Source organism: Pristis pectinata, chromosome 8 (assembly GCF_009764475.1).
Source record: "Pristis pectinata isolate sPriPec2 chromosome 8, sPriPec2.1.pri, whole genome shotgun sequence".
NCBI lineage: Eukaryota > Metazoa > Chordata > Chondrichthyes > Rhinopristiformes > Pristidae > Pristis > Pristis pectinata.
In genome coordinates this window covers 26,341,749-26,363,121 of record NC_067412.1, presented here as the reverse complement: position 1 = coordinate 26,363,121, position 21,373 = coordinate 26,341,749, and the positions used below count along the sequence as shown (strand labels likewise).

General features: G+C 39.4%; 1 protein-coding gene across 1 annotated transcript in view; it reads right to left on the bottom strand.

Moving 5' to 3' along the window:
• The window catches only part of ap5z1 (adaptor related protein complex 5 subunit zeta 1), a 44,248-nt gene that overhangs the window by 6,421 nt on the left and 16,454 nt on the right, over positions 1 to 21,373 (bottom strand). The window contains exons 6-15 of the mRNA XM_052021517.1: positions 20,931 to 21,099; positions 18,667 to 18,807; positions 15,198 to 15,235; positions 12,750 to 12,912; positions 10,776 to 10,954; positions 10,468 to 10,610; positions 8,357 to 8,506; positions 5,949 to 6,060; positions 2,471 to 2,568; positions 663 to 795 (exon numbers count right to left, since the gene is read on the bottom strand). Coding sequence (XP_051877477.1) covers positions 663 to 795; positions 2,471 to 2,568; positions 5,949 to 6,060; positions 8,357 to 8,506; positions 10,468 to 10,610; positions 10,776 to 10,954; positions 12,750 to 12,912; positions 15,198 to 15,235; positions 18,667 to 18,807; positions 20,931 to 21,099 — 1,326 coding nt within the window. The remainder of the gene's footprint in view (positions 1 to 662; positions 796 to 2,470; positions 2,569 to 5,948; positions 6,061 to 8,356; positions 8,507 to 10,467; positions 10,611 to 10,775; positions 10,955 to 12,749; positions 12,913 to 15,197; positions 15,236 to 18,666; positions 18,808 to 20,930; positions 21,100 to 21,373) is intronic.

Sequence of the window (21,373 nt, the reverse complement as noted above, 5' to 3'; positions counted from 1 at the left end):
GAGGCAGAGGGAGCACTGCAATGTCTGAGGTGCCATCTTTTGGGTAAGATGTTAAACTGATGCCCTATCTGTGGTTTTTAAAGAACCCATAGCACCACTTTAAGTATCATCAGAGTACTTTATCAACTGACATCACTAAAATACAGAGGACAGAGCCATTATCACACTGGTGTGTTGGTGTTTTGTGGGATTTTGTGCACAAAGTAGTGTTTTCCTTGTTATAACTCTGACTACATTTCAAAAGTACTACAATGGTCCAGAGCTGATACACTGATATAGCACCACTCTGCTCATGGATTGGGACAATCAAATTATAAGCTGCAACAAAAAACTCATTGGAAGATAGCATCACATTACCCCCATCTATCAATACAGCCTCCTATGCAGCCAATGCAAATGCCACTGTAAGTTTCTTGATAGTAATCAAGACCGGAAACCACAGTAAATATCCCCTCCATAATCCAGCAAAACAATGCGTAGCACCTGTGTTAAGTTCTGTCAACTCCTTGTTTGTAATGGTCAGCAAAGACTGTATGAATGTGCTGAGCCATCAGGAAATCCGTAGCCCATGGGAAATTAAAGGCAATGCACATCTAACCTGTTTCAATATTACTTTAGGTCAGAACTGGTCACTCAATGAGTTTTCGCCCTTTAATTCTTACCACATGAATGAAGAAGTCCTCTTTATTGCTGATATTGCTGACTGTTCCACAGAATTCTAGCAGCTCTTTGGATTGTTCTACAATGACAGCTGGGTACAATTTACATAACACCATCAGCTGGGAACTGAATACACTGTGGAAATGGAAAGCAAGATAAAAATAAGCAATACACAAGTTACACCTGTACAGGTAGTAATTAATCACAATACACATGAAACTTTACCTAAACTGAATCTAGACATCCATTACAAACAGCATTTTCCAAAAATTTACACATTCTGATTTTAGTCACAGGATTACTGTATTTTAATGCAGGTCATTTGAGAATCCAAATACATTACATCTACTCATTAATTAGTCATAGAGAGTCACAGAGTTATACAGCATGGAAACAGGCCCTTCATCCCATTGAGTCCACACCAACCATTAAGCATCCATTTACACTAATCCCATTTTAATTATCTGCACATACCCATCAACTCCCTCCAGATTCTACCATTCACCTAGAGACCAGGGGCAACTTACAGTACCCAGTTAACCTACCAACCTACACGTCTTTGAGATGGGGGAAGGGAACCAGAGCAGCCAGAGGAGAACCAAGTGGTCATAGGGAACATGTGCAGACAGCACTGGAGGTCAGGATTGAACCTGGGTTGCTGGAACCATGAGGCAGCAACTCCACGAGCTGCACCACTGTGCTGTCCTAAGTTTACCTCTTTCACTTCATTCTTCAAAGAATCCAATAACTTGGTAAAGTGTGAACTTCTCTGTTGAAATCTGTGCTGAATTCCTTGACATACTTTCAGTTTCTAGATATGTTTTGATTACATTCATTCAATGACTGATTATTTTCAGATTTAAATATCTTAGAAATGCACCTGTCCATAAAGTTATAACTTAGTGGTTTTGTTGCTGGACTAATAGTCCATTGGCCTGATCAAATGCTCTGAGAATACCAGTTCTAATCTCCCATGGCAATTCGAATGCATATTATTAAATATATCTGGAACTAAAGAGATAGTGTCTGAAACCTTGAAACTACTTAGCCATCATAAGACTGGTCCACTGATATCCTTCAGTGAAGACTCTGCAAATCTGTTCCATCATCTACTAGGCATAGATCAGGAGTGCAATGGAACATTCTCTTCTTGCTTGAATGAGTGCGGCTGCATCACCACCCAGGTCTATGCAGTTTGCTTGACTGGCATCCCATTCGCTACCATAAACACTCACTCTCTTTTGCACCGATGCACTGTGGTAGCAGTGCGTATCATCTAAAAGACCTACTGGAGCAATCTGCCAAGGATCTTATGGCACAATCCCAATTCTAAAATTCCAGCCATTCAGAAGGACCAAGGCAGCAGGTGCATCATAACTTGGATATCTACTGTCGTTGACAAATCAAGATCCTGGAATTCTCTACCTAAAAGGAACATGGAACAGCTTTCATCACACAGACTCCAGCTGTCCACAAAGGTAGCTCACCACCTTCTAAAATACAATTAGGAACAGGAAATAAAAATTGGCCCTACCCACAGTGCTCACATTGTGCAAACAAGTATAAAAAAAATTGTACTCCCAGAGAGAATTATTTCATCCAGTAAGCATTCTATTCCAGTCAAAGACCCTTCAGCAGAACTTCTTTGACATGAAACATTAACAGCTTCTCTTTCCACAGATGCTGCCTGACCTGCTGAGTTGTTCTCGCATTTTTTGTTTTTATTCTGATTTCCAGCATCTGCAATTTTTAAATTTTCAAGCATTCTATTCCAGCGTACAGGCCTGTGTCCAACTAAGGTCGTGCTCACCGTTGAACTTCTGCCTTGAATTCAGGGATGTTGTACAGAAGACTGCTCCGCTCCAGGATGACTAGAAGCAGTTGGTTAATCAGTGGCCCATCTGCAAACTGAAGTCAATCAGAAAGTGGGAAAAATTAATTAAAAAAAAAGAACCCTGCAACTCAGATTTATCAATTAGAACAGAATACATGAGTGAAGCACTGATAACAACAATTTGATTCTTTGTTGACTCAGAAAGTCATGTGCCATGAAGTTATTAATGTTATTTTGTGTTCTGGGCAAACAAAATCGATTCTCTTTAAAGTCACAATGATGTTACTAACCAGATCTTGTAGTCAACCTGATTTAATTTTATAGGAGACCAAAATTTACAGTGCACTCCTTAATGTTTGTCAATTATGCTGCTCAAAACTGGAAAGAAACCCCCCTTATCATCAAAAGCAGTGCAGCAAGTAATGTTGACAAGAAGCAAGTGACAAGAGGGTAACTAAATTATTTTTGGTGCTGTCCAGTTCATGCAGCTGATCTGCAGATTACACCAAAGCTGACAGGTGGGAAGTTTCATGAAAAACAAGCAAGAAAAAAACCAGCTGCTTAGCCCAGGTTAACTCAGTTCTTCGGTATAGAACGATTAGGAGAGAAGGTAATGCTTTGGATTATAACACTAAGATTGGAAAAAAAAAGGTCAGCCTACTATCATGCTGCCTATGTACGTCAGTAGTTTAAGCCTGGAGCTTTGAATCAAAGTTTAGCTGAATCTGCATCTTATGCCTGAGCATCTTCTCTTCTAACAGTGGAAAATACTACAACTGAATCCTTGTTTATGCTAAGATCTATCATGACAATCTGTGTCTCTAAAGTCTCATTGCTCTTTGTAGAGGGAGTGCACAAGCTTGCATATCAAGAAGGTGCATATTAAACTGGTGATTATTATCTAGCTTTGAGAAGAACCGAATAGGTTTGAGGCAAGAACACCGATTCAGTGCTATTACAGAGGCACCCAGATTTTTTTTTAATTCATTTGCTCAACATTCTGACAGGACTGGCATTTATTAGCTTGACAAGGCTATCCTCAGCCATCTTCCTACAACTGACAGATTTGATAAATCTATTTGAGAGATCAGTTAAAAGTCAGCTATAATGGAAAGGTACTGTGTCACATGGGGCAACAACAAAAGGTTACTTTCTAATGATATTAGTGAATATGCTGGACTTTAACAATTTCTGGGTCATTTTTAATATTACCAAGTTTTTATTTCCAAACTGACCTTTACTTTAAAAATAAACCTCATGGTCTCTGGACTATTAGTCTTGGCCTCTGAATTATTAATCCAGTAACCTAACCACCATGCAACAAATACATAGGATGAAAGAGAACTTGTTTTCCATTCACATTGTTTAAGCTTGCTGAACTACTGCTGATATACTGTAAATGAAAATTTTTTAGCTATCATAGACTGTAGATATGTCACATCACATGCAGGCCAACAGCTACTGCAACTAATCCCACTTTCAGTTTTGTAGATTACTGCTCTTCACATACATATCAAGGTAGCTTAAATGAGGTCTGCTTCCTCAATCATCCTTTCAGGGGGTCAGCTCCAGGCCCTGTCTTTGGATAAATTTCTCAGATCCCCCCTAATCCTCCCACCAATTATTGAGTCTCTGGTTACTGAGCTCTCTACAAAGAGGGTCAGATCCTTCCCGTTTAATTCTTCTTGGATTCTCATTATCCACACTTCATATAGAACTCCCCTCAGGCTCTTGTGCTCCAAAGAAAACAACCTCAATTTTGCCACTCTTCTGCATAGCTGAATTCTACGTCCCTGACAATATCCTTGTGAATCTCCTCCGCGCTCTCTCTAGGGTTATCACATCAAACAGCACACTAGCTTTGGCTTTACTTGTGCTTTATACAATTTAAGCAGGAATTGGAGTTGGTTTATTATCATCACATGTACCAAGGTACAATGAAAAGTTTGTCTTGCATACCATTCATACAGATCATTGAGGTAGTACAAGGTAAAATAACATAATGCAGAATAAAGTGTAACAGCTACAGAGAAAGTGCAGTGCAGGTAGACGATAAGGCGCAAGGTCATAACGAGGTAGGTTGTGAAGTCAAGAGTCCATCTTATTGTACTAGGGAACCGTTCAAAAGTGACAGTGGGATAGAAGGTGTCCTTGAGCCTGGTGCTATGTGCTTTCAGGCTTTTGTATCTTCTGCCCCACGGGAGAGGGGAGAAGAGAGAATGTCCGGGCTGGGTGGGGTCTTTGATTATGCTGGCTGCTTTACCGAGGCAGCAAGAAATACAGACAGAGTCCGTGGAGGGAATGCTGGTTTCCATGATGTGCCAATTTGTGTCCATAACTCTGTGCAGTTTCTTGCGGTCACGGGCAGAGCCATTGCCATACCAAGCCATGATGCATCCAGACACTCTACGCAAAGGATGCATTTCACTGTGTTTCAATGTACATGTGACTAACAAAGATATCTTATCTATGGTGCATCGATAAAAATTGGTGAGTGTCAAAGGGGACATGCCAAATTTCTTTAGCTGCCTGAGGAAGTAGAGGCACTGGTGAGCTTTCTTGGCATCTACGTGGTTGGACCAGGACAGGCTATTGGTGATGTTCACTTCTAGGAACTTGAAGCTCTCAACCCTCTCAACCTCAGCACAGTTGATGTAGACAGGAGCATGTGCACCGCCCTCCCTTCCTGAAATAAATGACCAGCTCTTTTGTTTTGCTGACATTGAAGGGAAGGTTGTTGTCATGACACCATGCTACTAAGCTCTCTCTTTCCTTCCTGTACTCCGACTCACCTTCATTTGAGATACGGCCCACTATGCTGGTATCATCTGCAAACTTGTAGATGGAGTAAGAGCAGAATCTGGCCCCGCCGTCATGAATGTATAGGGAGTAGAGTAGGGTGCTGAGGATGCAGGCTTGTGGGGAACCGGTGTTGAGAATAATCATGGTGGAGGTGTTGCTGCTTATCCTTACTGATTGTGGTCTGTTGGTCAGGAAGTCAAGGATCCAGTTGCAAAGGGGGGGAGTCTTCCTCCTCGGTCATTAAGGAAAGTATCCCAAATGCCACCTTTATCCGCCTGCCCTGCAAACTTCATGGATCTGTGGACATACACTCCCTAGCTCTTTGTTTCCCTACACCACACAGCGTCCTCCCTTTTATTGTGTTTCTCCTCGTTTGCCTTTCTCGAATGTTTTATCTCATATTTCTCAGCAGCTAATTCTGACAATGCACACTTTAGTGTCTAGCCAATTCACAGACCACTGATAATGCGGTGTGATAGATGTTAGACGGTTTGTGGTTATTCAGTTAGTGTGCAGTTACTTTGACCATACAAGTGACATATTCTCCAAACTTTTCACTGAAATATCCAAATTGCTTTCTCAAGCGGAATTAGTGAAGCAGGGTGAACTGACAAATAACCAAGCAATGGATTAAACAATGATGTTTTGTTACCTGAGTGACAACTTTGAAGTAAACTTGCAACAGAATGGGAACAGTCTGGGCACACTGTAGAACTCTAGGCCGCTTAGCCATGTCAAAAAGCACTTCATGAAGCTGACTTAATCTGTGTAGGGAAAGGTATCTTCAATCAGTGCAGAGCAAAGAACAGTATCATGAAGTCATGGAGAGTCATACAGCACAGAAAAAGGCCCTTCAGCCCATCATGTCCATGCTGATCTTCATGTACCAATCTACACTAATCTCACTTACTAGCACTTGGTCTGTACCCTTCTATATCCTGGTGATTCAAGTGCTTGTCCAGACATGTTGTGAGAGTACCTGCTTCCACCAACTCTTCAGGCAGTATGTTCCAGATTGCAACCTCTCTCTGGATTTAAAAAATTTCCTTAGATCCCTCTAATCCTCTTACTCTTCATTCTAACCCTACGCTCTTTGGTTTTAGACTTCTGTTATGTGGAAGAGCTTCTCACTATCCATCCTATCTAGTGCCCTCATAATCTCTTGTATACCTCTATCAGATTCCCCCCAGAAGAAAACAAACCAAGCTAATCCAGTTCCTCCTCACAATTGAAATGTTCCATCTCAGGCAACATCTTGGTAAACCCCACTGAGTACAGTCATATCCTTCCTATAGTACGGCCACCAGAACTGCACATAATACTCAAGCTGTACCATGACCTCTGTGTGCTTAAATTCTGTGCCCTGGCTAATGGAGGCCAGCATCACAAATCCCTTCTTTGCCACCTTATCCATCTCTGCTGCCACCATTAGGAGTCTATGGACATGTACACCAAGGTCCCTCAATACGCCATAGGGCCCTACATGGCGCATATCCTACCCTTATTGGACCTCCCAAATGCATCACCTCACATTGATTGGGATTAAATTCCATCTGCATTTGTTCTGTCCAATTTACCAGCTGATCAATATTGTTCTGTATCCCAAGAGCATCCTCTTATCAATAACACCAGCAACTTTCATTCATCTGCAAAACTTACCAGTCATACCTCCCACATTCATATCCAAATTGTTAATGTATGTGACAGATATTAAGGGTCCCAGTTACATTTCAAGACATCTAATATATCCTCTTTTTAATGTTAACATTCTCTAGAATTTCCCAGTCCCCTCCTTGAAATCTGAAACTAAAATATCTTTCCCCACGGTGAATATAGATGAGAAGTATTCATTTAAGATCTCACCCACATCCTCTGGCTCCACACACAGGCTGCCTCTTTGGTCCCTAACAAGCCTCACTTTTCCATCGTTATTTTCTTGCTTTTTATACACATAAAATACCTTGAGATTTTATGTACCCTCCTATGCCATACTCCTGAAGGACTTCATCTATTGTCAGTGCTCTATAACTGCCTTTTGCTCTTTTATCAACCCCTTGATATCCATTGGCATCCAGTGTTCCTAGACCTGCCTTCCTTACCTTTCACTCTTGCAGGAACACACTGACCCTGAATTCTCACTATTTCACTTTTAAAAGACTCCCATTTGTCAAATGTAGATTTATCTACAAGTAGCTGCTCCCACTCTCACATTTGCTTCATTTATTCTTCTATGGTAAATAGCCATCCATTACACACTTTAAAATACATGTATTCCCTTCCCTCCTCCCTACAGTAACAAAAACTGTTAACAGATAAATCAGATTCCTTTAGCTGTCTCCCTCACTCTCAAAATGCTAACATCTTGCTCACTTCTCCACTGATGTCATTCTTAAGCAAATGCACATCAACATGTCCTGGGTTTCTCTCTTTCCTCACTATGGATCTTGCCTGCATTGGATGACAGTGAAGTAGAGGATGAGGAGAAGACAATCCGCAAGCAGCTCAGGAAAACACAACAGAAAAGCTGTATTAACGGAACAACCGGCATTTACATTACACATATCACAACTTCATAACAGCCCTCTATAGCCAATGAATTAATGTTAAAGTGTAATTGCTGCTGTGGTGTAGAAAGCAGATTTAGCAACTTGCATGTAGCCAGATCACAGAAATAGCAATGGGATAATGATCTGATAGGTTGGATATACATTTTGGTTGAGATTTATAGTCAAGTAAATAAATAATAATAAAAATGTCAAATAAACAAAAACATACACAGAGGACAAGGCTGCAAGAATACATTTTTTAAATTATTAATACTTTGTGATTTCAGCATCTAATAGTTTTGTATTTGATTGTTCACCATTATGCACAGGACAGTAATCACATGTGCCAAAGACAGAAATAGCAGCGAGCGACACAATGGCTCACTTAGTCCCGAATCCAAACTTAAACACAAATCCAATAACAGTAAACAAAAGCCTTGATGGAAAAGGTTACAAGACAATTAGAGCACACTTCAACTCTAACCTACAAACTAAATTACTTTGCCTCGTGTACCTGTCAATCGTATCCCCTGTTCCCGTCTCCACACGGAGGATGTAAAAAAACATGCTCCTGTAGTATGGATGTTGGAATGCTTCTACGGAGCTTAAGACCTTTCTATTCTGATCAGCTATTACCTTCTCAGTCACTTGAGAACACAATGACCTAAAGGGTTAAAAACAAAGAATTTGAACAAAAATGAGCATTCAAGCTCAAGGTTAACAATGTCACATTCAAGGAACGAGACATTAAGTGTCACAGAATTAGCAGAAATTATTCTGGTACTGCTCTTAGCACACGATACATATTAGGTATTTTATGAAATTTTGAAACATAATATACATTTAGGGCAACATGAATATTCATAATCAGTAGTTAAGTATTAGTCCACTGTCAAGGACATTACTAACAAAATACAAGTATTACAGTTAAGAAATACATGAGGCCATTCTCCTTAAAAAATTAATTGTTTCCATTTTTAAAAAAATTATTTATAGGATATGGGTGTCACAGTCAAAGCTAGCATTTATTGTCCCAATGGTTCTTGATAAATAGGGTTGGTGAGCCATATTCTTGAACCACTTCTGTCCTTCTTGTGAAGGCGTTGTTGGAAAGTATTTCCAAAATTTAGGCCCAGTGACATTGAAAGGACAGCAGTAAATTTCCAAATCACAATGAAGGGGAAGCTGCAGGTGATTATGTTCTTTTGCAGTCTTTGTCCTTCTAGGTGGTGCAGGTTGAAGATTGGGAGATGCTTTCAAAATAGCCTCAGCACGTAGTCTGTGCATCTTATAGATGAGTCCCACTGGTGGTTCCAATACTTTGACTCTTCCTACTAAAAAGTAAATCTAAGGGTAGGTTGTGCTCCACAGAAAGAAAAAATACAGCACAGGAACAGGCCCTTCAACCCACCATGTCTGTGCCAACCATGATGCCAAATTAAACTAATCCCCATCCACCTGCACATGGTCCACATCCCTCTATTATTCCCTGCCTGTTCATGTCTGTCTAAATTCCTCTTAAACATTGCTGTTGTATCTGCTTCTACCATCTCCCCTGGCAGCGTGTTCCAGGCACCTACCATTCTCAGTGTAACAAAAAAACTTGCCTCACAAATCTCCCATAAACTTTCCCTCTTTCACCTTAAAGCTATGCCCTCTAGTATTTCCACCCTGGGAAAAAGACCCTGACCATCTACCCTAATCTCTCATAATTTTATATACTTCTGTCAGGTCACCCCTCAGCCTCCGACACTCCAGAGAAAAGAATCCGAGTCTGTCCAACCTCTCTTTATAGCTAATACTCTCTAATCCAGAGAGCATCCTGGTGAACCTCTTCTGCGCCCTCTCCAAAGCCTCCACATCCTTCCTGTAATGTGGCAACCAGAACTGCACAATGTACTTCAAATGTGGCCTAACCAAAGTTTTATACAGCTGTAACATGACTTCCTGACTTTTATATTCAATGCATTGACAAATCATGGCCTCTCTTAGCCCTCCTAATTTCTTGTACAAGCTCTTTCCTGCTTCCTTTATATTCTTCAAAGGCCTTGTCTGATTTCAGCTTCCTAAACCTTACATATGCTCCTTTTTCTTTTTGACTAAACTTCCAATATCTCATGTCATCCTAGGTTCCTGAACCCTGCCATCCTTATCTTTCATCCTCACAGGAACATGCTGGTCCTGACCTCTAACCAGCTGGTCTTTAATGGGCAAGTAACATACAGGCACTGTGTACATTCACATAGAACCAATGGCTGTTTGAGAAGAGTATCAAAGCCTTCTAGCACTCATAGAAATATATCCCAAGCAATCTGGTGTTGAGAGGAGAAGGAGAGAAGTAAAACCTCTAAAAATGGAGATAATAGGCTATACCAAATGCAGAATGGGATACAGAGACAGTCAGAAACTATTGAACAAAACCAAAACAAACAAAATATTCTGGAATGTGGAAGCTTGAAATGAAACCAAAGCACTCAACAGGTCAGGCCAGATCTGTGCACAGAGAAACAGAATTAATGTTTCAGGTTGATGATCTTTCAACAAACTCTTAAGTAAAATATCCCCTTCATTTTCCATATAATCTGGTTTGTTAGGAGAGGGGTTGCTTTCCAATCTAGTCAGTACCTGAGCTGGGCTTCAAGTATTGCAGTCAAGCAGGGCAGATCAAGCAGCGAATGGAGTATCTCAATCGACGTGTCTGGACGAACCAGATCAGGCAGTAATTCAATGAACTCGGGAAACAAAGCTGATATGTTCCAAGCTAGGAACTGGTTAGAAAGACACAGAGACAAAAATAAGATTCATATATCTACAGTAAAAGTGTAGTAGTACTGAGCAATAACCTGACAATGATCAACTCGAGCATTCTGAGCTGCTATAGCTTCTACTAAAGAACTAAAGGCATATCAATTTTGCCTACAATCAATCCTCACCTTCAATAGATTTGGGAAGCTTTTGTGAAAAACAGCAACACTCTCTCTGAGTGTTTTTGCATTTTCTCGGCAGAACTGAATAAATTCAAAGGCCAACATAGAGTCTTGATAGAGTTCTGAAGGAACCTTGGTGAATAATTGTCTGTAAACAGCTTCAGAGTCCACAGCTGCCAGCTCACCTGAAATGTAAAGGTTCATGATATTTTGTTTAAATCATTAATCTTGAATGTACAGCACCATTAACCTACTGGCAATGCTGCCTCCTATGTTAAAATGATCTCAGTCATGGATAATTGCTGGGTGGGGAATGGGGTCTGGTGCCTTTCGGACATTAAACTCACTTGATGTAGCCAAAATGAGTTCATTTGATTAATACAAGTTTTATCAATACCTTAGAGGCACTAAGATGATGAATTAGCTTGGAACTAACACAATGGGGTGAAGTTTCCTTATGAGAGTCCATAGTTCTGATTTAGTGGTTGAAGTTTTTGTCAGTCTCTGACTTCCACACTACTGAATGTGAAAGTCTGAAACTCACTGGATGATGGGTGGCACTGCATCCATTACTATGCTTTGGATCCCACATGGAACCCAGACACACTACCCCGTCTTTCTGGATTTCTCAACCTGTGGAATCACCAATCAGATCCTACACCAGGTCGGGCTTTGTATAGGATTGGAGATCCATTGATTTCAATGGGGATTCTAGGCCAGCAGATTAAGAGACAGAAAGGAAGGCAAGTAATTCCTTGAAAAAGATTATTTTTGTTTAAATGTTTCCATTAAAATGCCTTACAGCTTTAACAGAAGGCAATGCTCTTCCCTAGTCACCAAAGGCCAGTTGATATCTCACTGCGTGAATAGAGGTTGCAGAGATTCAAGTGAGATCAGCAAATATGGGTGGCAGCCCATTTTTTTGCAAGATCAGGCCCTTTAAAATATCAGATGGAGGTAAAGCAGGTTAATGCTCACTTCCCTGATCTTCTTGACTTAAAGTAAACACAATTCATCACAGAACCAGAACTGTGGAGATGAATCAGCTTGATAGCTGTTACCAGTTAATTGTGTAAAGGGACTGGCTAATTTCTCATCTCTGGTCACGTCTTCACCTCTCTATGGGGATACAAAGTACATAAAGGAGTTACTGAATGACTAAATACTGTTTAAAAGCACTTGGAATAGAAAAAAAATGGTTTCTAAGAGAACCAAAAATAAGAGACAATTATTAATATGACCAAATACTGTTGTTAGTTTTTACTAACTCAATACAATATATCTAAAAAGTAAGTTCTATTTTAGTCAAACAAAACTGAGAAATCCTCTGTACAGAATAAGTGCTTCATTGTGAGAGTAACCAATGTTAAACCAAGGGCTGGTTTGTCCTCCAAGGTGAGGAGGAAAGATCCTATATGCTATTTAGAAGAACAGGCATGTTCTTCCATTTTTGCTGTAGGTCATCCAATTGTACAGTTCTACAGCTCTGTACTTCAGAGTTTTTGCATTCTTTCATTTGTTCTCTCTCTCTCTCTCTCTCTCTCTGGATCTCTAACTTCCCTCATTAACATACCAGTCAGATAATTTCAATAACACCATACCCCATGGTAACCCAGGCCTCCCCATATCAGAGATAGACCCTCTGTCCTATCTATTCTTTGCCCATCTTCAGTGCAACTTAAAACAAACTTTCTCTCTTTCCCAGTTCTGAGGAAGGTTCGTCAACCTAAAATGTTCGTCACTCTTTCTCAGTCCACAAATGTTGCCTGACCTACTGAGTATTTCCAGCATTTTATGTTTTTATTATATTCTTCCCACTGTCTGTAGAGCACTTGGGTAATGAAAGGGAATATATAAACGTAGATATTTGTTTCTGTACATGTCTGTAATTCTATTTAGTCAAATTCAACCTTAACACCCTAGAAAATGTTGATAGCTTCCTAAGAATGCATAGAACTAAATGGTTTCATTTTGACTTACTGTGATTTAGATAGAATTGAGCAACTGGAAGCAGCACTCTGGCAAAACCAGAGTCTGTACTGATTCTACTGTACAGTGCTTTTACTACTGGAAAGGCTCGATACACAAACAGTGGATCATGTCGACAGATCAGGTCCATCAAAGTCACTGCTTCAATCAGACACTAGGAGACAAGCAAAGAAGGATCAGCCTGAAACAAATGAGGCAGAAGTCTAAAAAAGAAAGTCAGATAAAGATCACAGGAGAATGCAGATGCTGGAATCTGGAGCAAGAAACGAAGTGCTGGAGGAACTCAGTGGGTCAGGCAGCATCTGTGGAGGGAAATGAACAGTTGATGTTTTGGGTTGAGTCTCAACTGTCCATTTCCCTCTATAGATGCTGCCTGATCCACTGAGTTCTTCCAGGAGTTTGACTTTTTTCAGCATTTGTTCTTCTTTCAGATTATGAGCATGGGTATGTGCAGGAATTCAAATCTGATATATGTTTTGGAATGGCACTTTAAGCAGAGACATTTTATGTACACACTCGCATTCTTCATGCACTTGAAGGTTATTTGGGGGCAGGGTAAGATCCTGTAACACTGCTGTTCCTGTTCTCATATTGCACATGTAAGTGAGGTGATTCATACTATAAGAGAGGACTCCCCATCTACTGTTCTTTGCCTGTTAAATTTTCATTTCTAAACAACACATCTTTTGCAGTGTGTGTAAAAAGTTGTATGTCCTTCCTGGGAGGTTAGTGCGCAAAATTAAAGCACATGGGACTTGAGGTACTACGCTGGCATGGATTGAGAATTGATTAACACAGAGTGGTATTGTAAGGATCAGTGCTTGGGGCCCAGCTGTTCAAGATATACAGCAATTATTTTGATAGGGAACTGAACATAATATTTCTTAGTTTGCCAACAACATGAAACTGGATGGGACTGTGCTGTGACAGGACTGCCAAGGTGAGATCTAGACAATGATCCACAGGTCCTCCTCAGCTTACAAATGCGCAACTTATGGATAGCTCACACATACAATTGAGCATTTGGGAGACCAGCAGGATAGATTTGCCAGCTGCTGCAGGGATACAGGCATCTTCTTCCATCTGGGAACTTGGTTTGCGGCCACGTTTCTGACTTGCAAACTGTTTGGGTTACGAACAGTTCTCTGGAGCAGAGCCCTGCTGTAACCTGGGGAGGACCTGTAGACAAGTTGATCAAGTGAACAAATATGTGGCAGATGCAGTACAACGTGTGAAGCTATCCACTTTGCTAGGAAAAACAGAAAGCAGCGTAACATTTAAGTGGTAATACATTGGGAAACGTTGATGTAAAAGGGGATCAGGGTATCCCTGTACACCAGTCACTAGAAGGAAACATGCAGGGAAGGCAAGCGATTATAAAGTATACAGTCTTCATTGAAAGAGGTTTTGAGCACAGGAACAAGAATATCTTAATACAATTATGCAGAGCCAAGGTGAGAGGGCACCTGGAGTATTGTGTGTAGCTTAGGTCTCTTATCTAAAGACTTGCCATTGAGGGAGTGCAACAAAAGTTCATCAGACTGATTCCTGAGAGGCAGGAATGTCACATTTGGAGAAATTGGCTCAATATTCAGTACAGTTTAGAGGAATGAGAGGAGATTTCACTGAAACATACAAAATTCTGGCATAGCTCAACAGGTTGGATGCAGGATGTTAGCAAATAAGGGTCATTGACTCAGATCATGGGGCAAGACATTTAGGTCTGAGATGAGAAGAAATTTCTTTACTCAGAGGAAGATAAACCTGTGGAATTTTCTACCAAAAATGGTTGTGGAAGCCAAGTTGTTGAATATATTTCAGAAGTAGCTAGATTTCTGGGCACAAATGGCATCAAGGGGTCTGGGAAATACATTGGGAATATGGTTTTGAGGTTCAGCCATGACCTCATAGAATGGAATAGCTGGCTTGAAGGGCCATAGAGCTCACTCCTGCTCCTATTTTTCTACGTTTTCCAATGTCTCTCTAGTTGAGTAAAATGCGTTCTGAATTCTGTCAATCCTGGATCCCTTCGGAGTTGTGTGAAGTGTTGCCTATCTTACTGACTTGTGAAATGCTGCTTCACCTGCAACTGCATCCATAGAATGTCAAGACGCCCCCTGGTGGCTTAACATAAATGATACAACTGAGATTGCAATACGTTTCACATATCTCTCTCAGTACAGAAACCAAATAATTTGAAGGAAGCAAACAAATGGGAAGAAAATAAGCATACAGTTGTGGCTTTAAATACAAGAAGAGAAAGATTGTGAATGAAGACAATGCCACATTTTATTGTAGTCCTTAAATGTCCTTTAGTTGAACCTTGGCAATATAAAACACTTTCAAGTTTTTAATTACACTAGATAAAACAGATAGTGACTTTCTGATGATTTTGCCTTTATCAAACTTATTTTTAATCAAAGTTGTCTTAATACTTACAGCTTTCTGAAGTTCTGAGTCAGACTTCTTTAAAGCTTCTGTTGCAAGAAGAAAATTTGATTTAAATCACAAGAGCTAGAATAATGTCACAAATGTTACAATCACAGTCTTTCACTCTATCAAACATACAGCGTGTAACCATAATTCTGCAAGTCTTCAATCTCAGCCATTAGGTGTTACAGAACCATGCTTGATCACTGCCTACAGAAAATATAAAGGTTGAGTGTGCATCACTGACTAAGCATACCTACTAATCAAAAAATTCATCACCAGAGATCACACAGCAAGTTCCCCTGCCAATCTCCTTAAAACACTGATTAGAACATAGTCAAGATTGATGGTAAGTAAAAACAGAATTGAAAGTGAAATGACAATATGAAGAAGGAACAATGGACAACTTAAAAAATTACACAAACATAAGTAATTACAAATCTAGTAAAACAGCCATGCTAATTGTCTAAAACAATCTTAAATGATATAGTAGAAGTGAAAGAATTTGCGCCAGTCAAGAACCCAAGTATAAAAATGCAGACACAGCTATTGGAGGCTCTCTACACACTCTAGTGGCAGAAAGAAAATACTACATTACAACTCTACTTGTGTACAACAGTTAAATATTTTATGTGGACATAAACTCACTAAAATTAACAGCTAAATGAGATCATTGTAGCAATACATTTCTAAAAGGAGCCAAATTTCTTGTAGTTAGGCACAATTTCATTATCCTGTACACCACAGTCTCTGCCTTAATGCATGTATATTTGGTTGTAACAATAATATAGACAATGCGTTACTCTACACTAAAATGGTGCAATCAATCTACAATTATGACTGCAAATTTTAAAGATTAGTTGACTGCAAAAGTTTAATTTAGTTCAATATTCATTTGGAATTCTATGTCACACTAAATGACAATTACCACACAGTGGCATAAACAAATGAACACTGTGCTAATCACAGATTTGGGCTAACAATTACTGTAATTGCTCACTATCCTTGCAAGATTTCCATCACCTCACGGGGAAAACAGTGAACCAATAAAAACCATTCAGCTAAACTGAAGCAACATCATTTTAAATTAATGCCATTAATAACAATGCCAATCTTTACTAAGACTTTTTTTTTAAACTTGCCAAGAACTGTTCTTAGCAAAGAACTGTTCATCATTTATATCAATAAATAAATCAGAAGATCTGGAAAATATTACTTTTTTGTGTAATTGATCAACCTGTCACTCACCAGAATCATAGCACAAAGGAGACCATTTATTCCAGTGTTCCCGTTCTAGTTGCCTGAGAGAGCTATCCATTAGTCCCATACCCTTCCCTTTCCTCATATCTTTGTAATTTAAAATAAAATATCCAATTCCCTGAATGAAAGTTACAATTGAATTTGCTTCCACCACTCTTTTAGTGTATTGCAGAACTTTTTAATCCTTATGATTAAAAAAAACAACTCTCATAACATTTTGCAATGCTGCCTGACCCACTGGGTGTTCCAGCATTTTCTATTTTTATTTCATATATTCAGCATCTGACATCTTTTGATTTCCAATTCCATCATCTCCCCTGATCCCCTTGTTATCAGAAATCTGTACACTGACTTCTCTGCCCACAGAGCAGCACTTTTTTGTTATCTACTCTATCAAAAGTGCTACTAATTTAAAATCACTTTTAAATCTCCTCTTAACCTTCTTTGCTTTGCAGAAAACAATCTCAGCTTCTGCAGTCACTCAGTGTAAATAAAATCTCTTATCCCTGGCAGAATTCTAGTAGATCATCTCTCCTCGAAATCTCTTTGAAATGTAGTGTCTGAAATGAGTAGAGTTCCTCTATCATACATTCTTCTGAATCTAAACAAAGCTATTGCATTGGAAATAATCAAATGAAAGAAACGATAAGCATTACAGTCAAATAAAGATTGCAAGAGACAGATCATAATGACATTTCCCTAAACTACTCGTGTAATCTTGTACCATAACAAATTCATGATTCTAAGCGAGCTTCAGGATCTGACCAGCATTCATGTCATAGAGTTACATAGCACAAAAACGGGCCCTTCAGCCAACTGGTCCATACCGACCAAGATTCCCATCTAAGTTAGTCCCACTTGCTTGTGTTGGGCCCATATCCCTCTAAAACTTTCCTATTCACGTACCTGTCCAAGTATCTTTTAAATGTCTAATACACAGAAAATTTAAGGCCCAATTGTGTTACACTTTATTTTTCTTTCTCATAATTTCTTGATGTATGAAAATATTTAAATACAGCAAATTGCACCTCTCTCCCCTGTGTAAGGTCATCTCGTGCAACCTCCTTCTGTGATGTATGAATTATATATGAATTTATATGAAAATCTCGCTCTGTGGTAGGTTCTTGTATATTAATGAATAGACTATTATTCTGCTAATATGGCATTTTCTACTGTATGTTTATGATGATATAAGAGTCCTGCTGAGTCTTGGGAGATGCACTGAATGCCTTGATTCATATTACAGAGCAAAGGTTAAGTGCTTTTTCAAAGAGAGGGCTAAGAAAATGAAATGAATTATCAGAAGCAACCCCGCCTTTAAAAGAGTGAATATGGTTAAAATTAGATAGTAGCTAACTTACTGACCTCTTAACCTAAGGTTTTAGTGAAATTGAAACAGAAATCTGCAGTTGCTGGAAATCTGAAACAAATATAGAAAATGCTGGAAACACTAAGCAAGCAGATAGCATTTGTGGAGAGAGAAAAACAGAGCCATCATTTCAGTCAATGGCCCTTTATCAGGAGTGGAAAAGTGAGCAAATAATCATAGACACAAGAGAGACTGCAGATGTTGGAAATCTGGAGCAGTGCACAGAAGGTGCTGGAGGAACTCAGCAGGTCAGGCAGCATCTATGGAGAGAAATGAACAGTCGACATTTTGGGCCAAGACCCTTCATCAGGACTCGGCTGTCCTGATGAAGGGTCTTGGCCCAAAACATTGACTGTTCATTTCCTTCTCTCGATCCTGCCTGACCTGCTGAGTTCCTCCAGCATTTTGTGTGCATTGCAACAAATAATCATGTTCTATGTTGCAATGGGAGGGGTGGTTTTAAGTTGTAGAGAGGGAATTGTCCGCTGAAACTACTGCCATTTTATACATTTCCCCAGGCTAAACAGGCTCTACACCATCATAAATACAGCAGAAAATAACACATTAACAGAATGAGTTTACAGACAACCAGAGAATTTATTCATTAAGCGAGCAAGAAACTATACTCCTCTTACCCACCCATCTCTCTGCAACTTAAAATATGCTCATTTTCTCACTTTTCCAGTTCTAATGGTAGGTCATTGATCTGAAATGTTGACACTGTTTCACTCTCCAAAGGCACAGGCTGACCTACTGATTGTTTTCAGCATTTTCTGTTTTAAGTGGAGTGATTGCCTGAAGCCAAAGAAGAAAAGGGCTTAAAATACTGTTCCCTGATACTGTACCTACTTCTATCACTCTGTTCAATTAGTCGATTGCAATATTCAAATGTTTTCTCCCGCAGACGTTCTTTAGGGGGCATCAGCCGACTTGATGTCGAGGAAGCAGAAACCACTGACATCATAGAGCTCTCTAACTCAGATCTTTCATCTAGAAGGCAGATTACAACGATTAATAACTTCTGTCAAACAGTCACATTTTTGCATAATTCAGATCACATCAGTGAATTATGGTGAAATAAAGAAGCAGCAAAAAAAGAAATCATCTTAGTGCCAGCAGTAAGGTCAAACTCAGGATGCTAGTGAATACAAAAGTAACAATTCTCTTATAAGCATTAAAGGAAAAACTGTGTAAAATATTTTAAAATCCATATTTTCTAAAGTGTTATTACACTCATGTTACAAAGTATTCACTATGGATTAAACAGCTTGCTGTTTCCACAAATCCATCTGTCATCTGTTCATGCACATCCATATTTTCTGGTTCTATTCAAAATTATCAGAGATTTGCACATACTGTAGGTATATCCGCAGTGAGAAGCTGACTCTTCACTACTATTGCAGGATTAGTTCAAAACAAAGCAATATTGAAAAACGTGCAGGTGAACTTCACAGTTACAATGCAGAAAAAATGAAAGTTTGAAAAATAAATTTTGTATGTTGCTTCCATATGGGGACATTTGACCATCACAAGCATAATTTGAATTAATGAGTGCAAGGTGGCAAAGCAGTAACTCATTTGTAAAACTTGTTAAATCTATGTCATAGTGCTCAAGTCAAAACTGCAGGCTCTACATATTGGTGCTGACAAGATTTGAACATATCTAATTACCAAAAGGGATAATGAGCCCTTCATCTTTCTTATTTTCACCTGTTCCTTTGGGAATCCTGTCAAAGATATCTGTGAACAATGAAATAGTTATCCACTGCTGATCACTAGTCATCACGGTATTCTTCATGAGTGAGAACTATTCCAATTGTTACAGACATTATGAGTGGTAATTAAAGAGAAAACATTAACTTCTGTATACAAAATTAGGCATTCATGATATGTGATTTGGCTGCAGTCACGTGCTCTATTTATTAATACTGCAATAATACTGTGCAAACTAGACCGCAATGACACTTGAAGCACAGAAGACCAATGTGCAAAGCCTTTATTTCTTGACAAAACCCACAACTGATGACATACCAATGTAACCAGCACCCATATCGGACTGTCATAATATTCTGAACTGACCTGCAGGAACCTTCTGCCAACAACTGGGTAGGTTCACAACCACTAACTGTATTAGGCCATTCAGCCTCTCATACCTTCTCTTCAATCAAATCGCAGGGGATCTGGACCTCACCTTCATCTCCCTCTCCTTTTCTCCATATCCCATGTTAGCTTACTGATCAATGACATTAGGGAACCGTTTGTGCTTTTATATTACTTACATTCCCAGATTTACTTATTTATACCAAGGTTAAATTTTCAAATAATCTTGGTGTATTCAAATACTCTGGATTTATTAGTACAATGATATTAGCACAATTTGTATAATCATAATAGCAGTCAATGCATCAGTACCTTAAGTCCCTCTGCAGGTAAAGTTCCTTAATTATGTCAGCAATTCATGCACAAATCATGCATGCACCATTTATTTCAGTCTCTAGATAGGTCCTAAACTAGGCTAACTTATCCTGAAATCAATTTTTCTTATAAACTTTAAACAGCAAGTGTAACATAAATAGCCCATCAAAGGGGTAATACCAATATCGGAAAGGCACCATTACTAGTGTTGCTGGATCACGTATGCCTGCAGTTTCCATATGTGGCCTTCTTGCCTCCAATTGCCCTGCCTAGTTGAAGAGCTTTTTTTTGAAAAACAAAAATTCCAATACTTCTCTAATTAATAAAAATCAAGATGTACCATTCTCTTCAGTTTTTTTGCCCCCAATTTGAACAAACCAACGTTGTGATTAATCTTTAACTTCTGAGAATTAAGGCAATTTTTCTGAAGGACTACATTTCATGGCATTCACAGGGCAGAACTAAATCCAGAGTGTTTAACTAGTCCAGAGAGAAATGCAAACACATTATATAAAAAAAAATGCTCAGAAAAACCATTGTATTTGAAGACCAAAATGGTATGTTGGGTGTAGAACCTTCTGGCGACCAACCTTTCCTCTTTTCAGAGTGTTACAAATGTGATGTGCATTTTTTAATTTGCACTCAATGCAATTCACAGAGGCATAAATCAGAGGTTTTACATTTTAGTGACAAACTACCTGCATCACTGTTGTTGATTCCACTTGCCCCAGACCACTGCAGCCATCTTCTGATCATGGAGAAAGAATGCATGTTCAGCCACTGGTCCTCAGTGTAATATTGGCCAATGCAAAGTACTGTGAAGAAGTCACCTGCTACTGCCCCATCCACCTCTAAAATGGAAGCAGGCTAATCAAGAGAAAAATGAACAGCAGTGTGAAACATGAGACAACCTGAAATGACATTGCCAAGTCCCTCCCCACCCCCCCCCCCCCCCCCCCCCCCCCCCCCAAAGGCACTGACACTTTGTAAGAAGAGATCATCATCAAAAATTTTCCACACTATTCATTTTTCAGGTGTAATCATTGATAGGAATTGTTTGTAGGCTTCTCTTCTTGATCTTTTCATTATCCAATGTCCACATACCCATTACCTACTGTAGCAGGGGCTAGATGGAGATAAT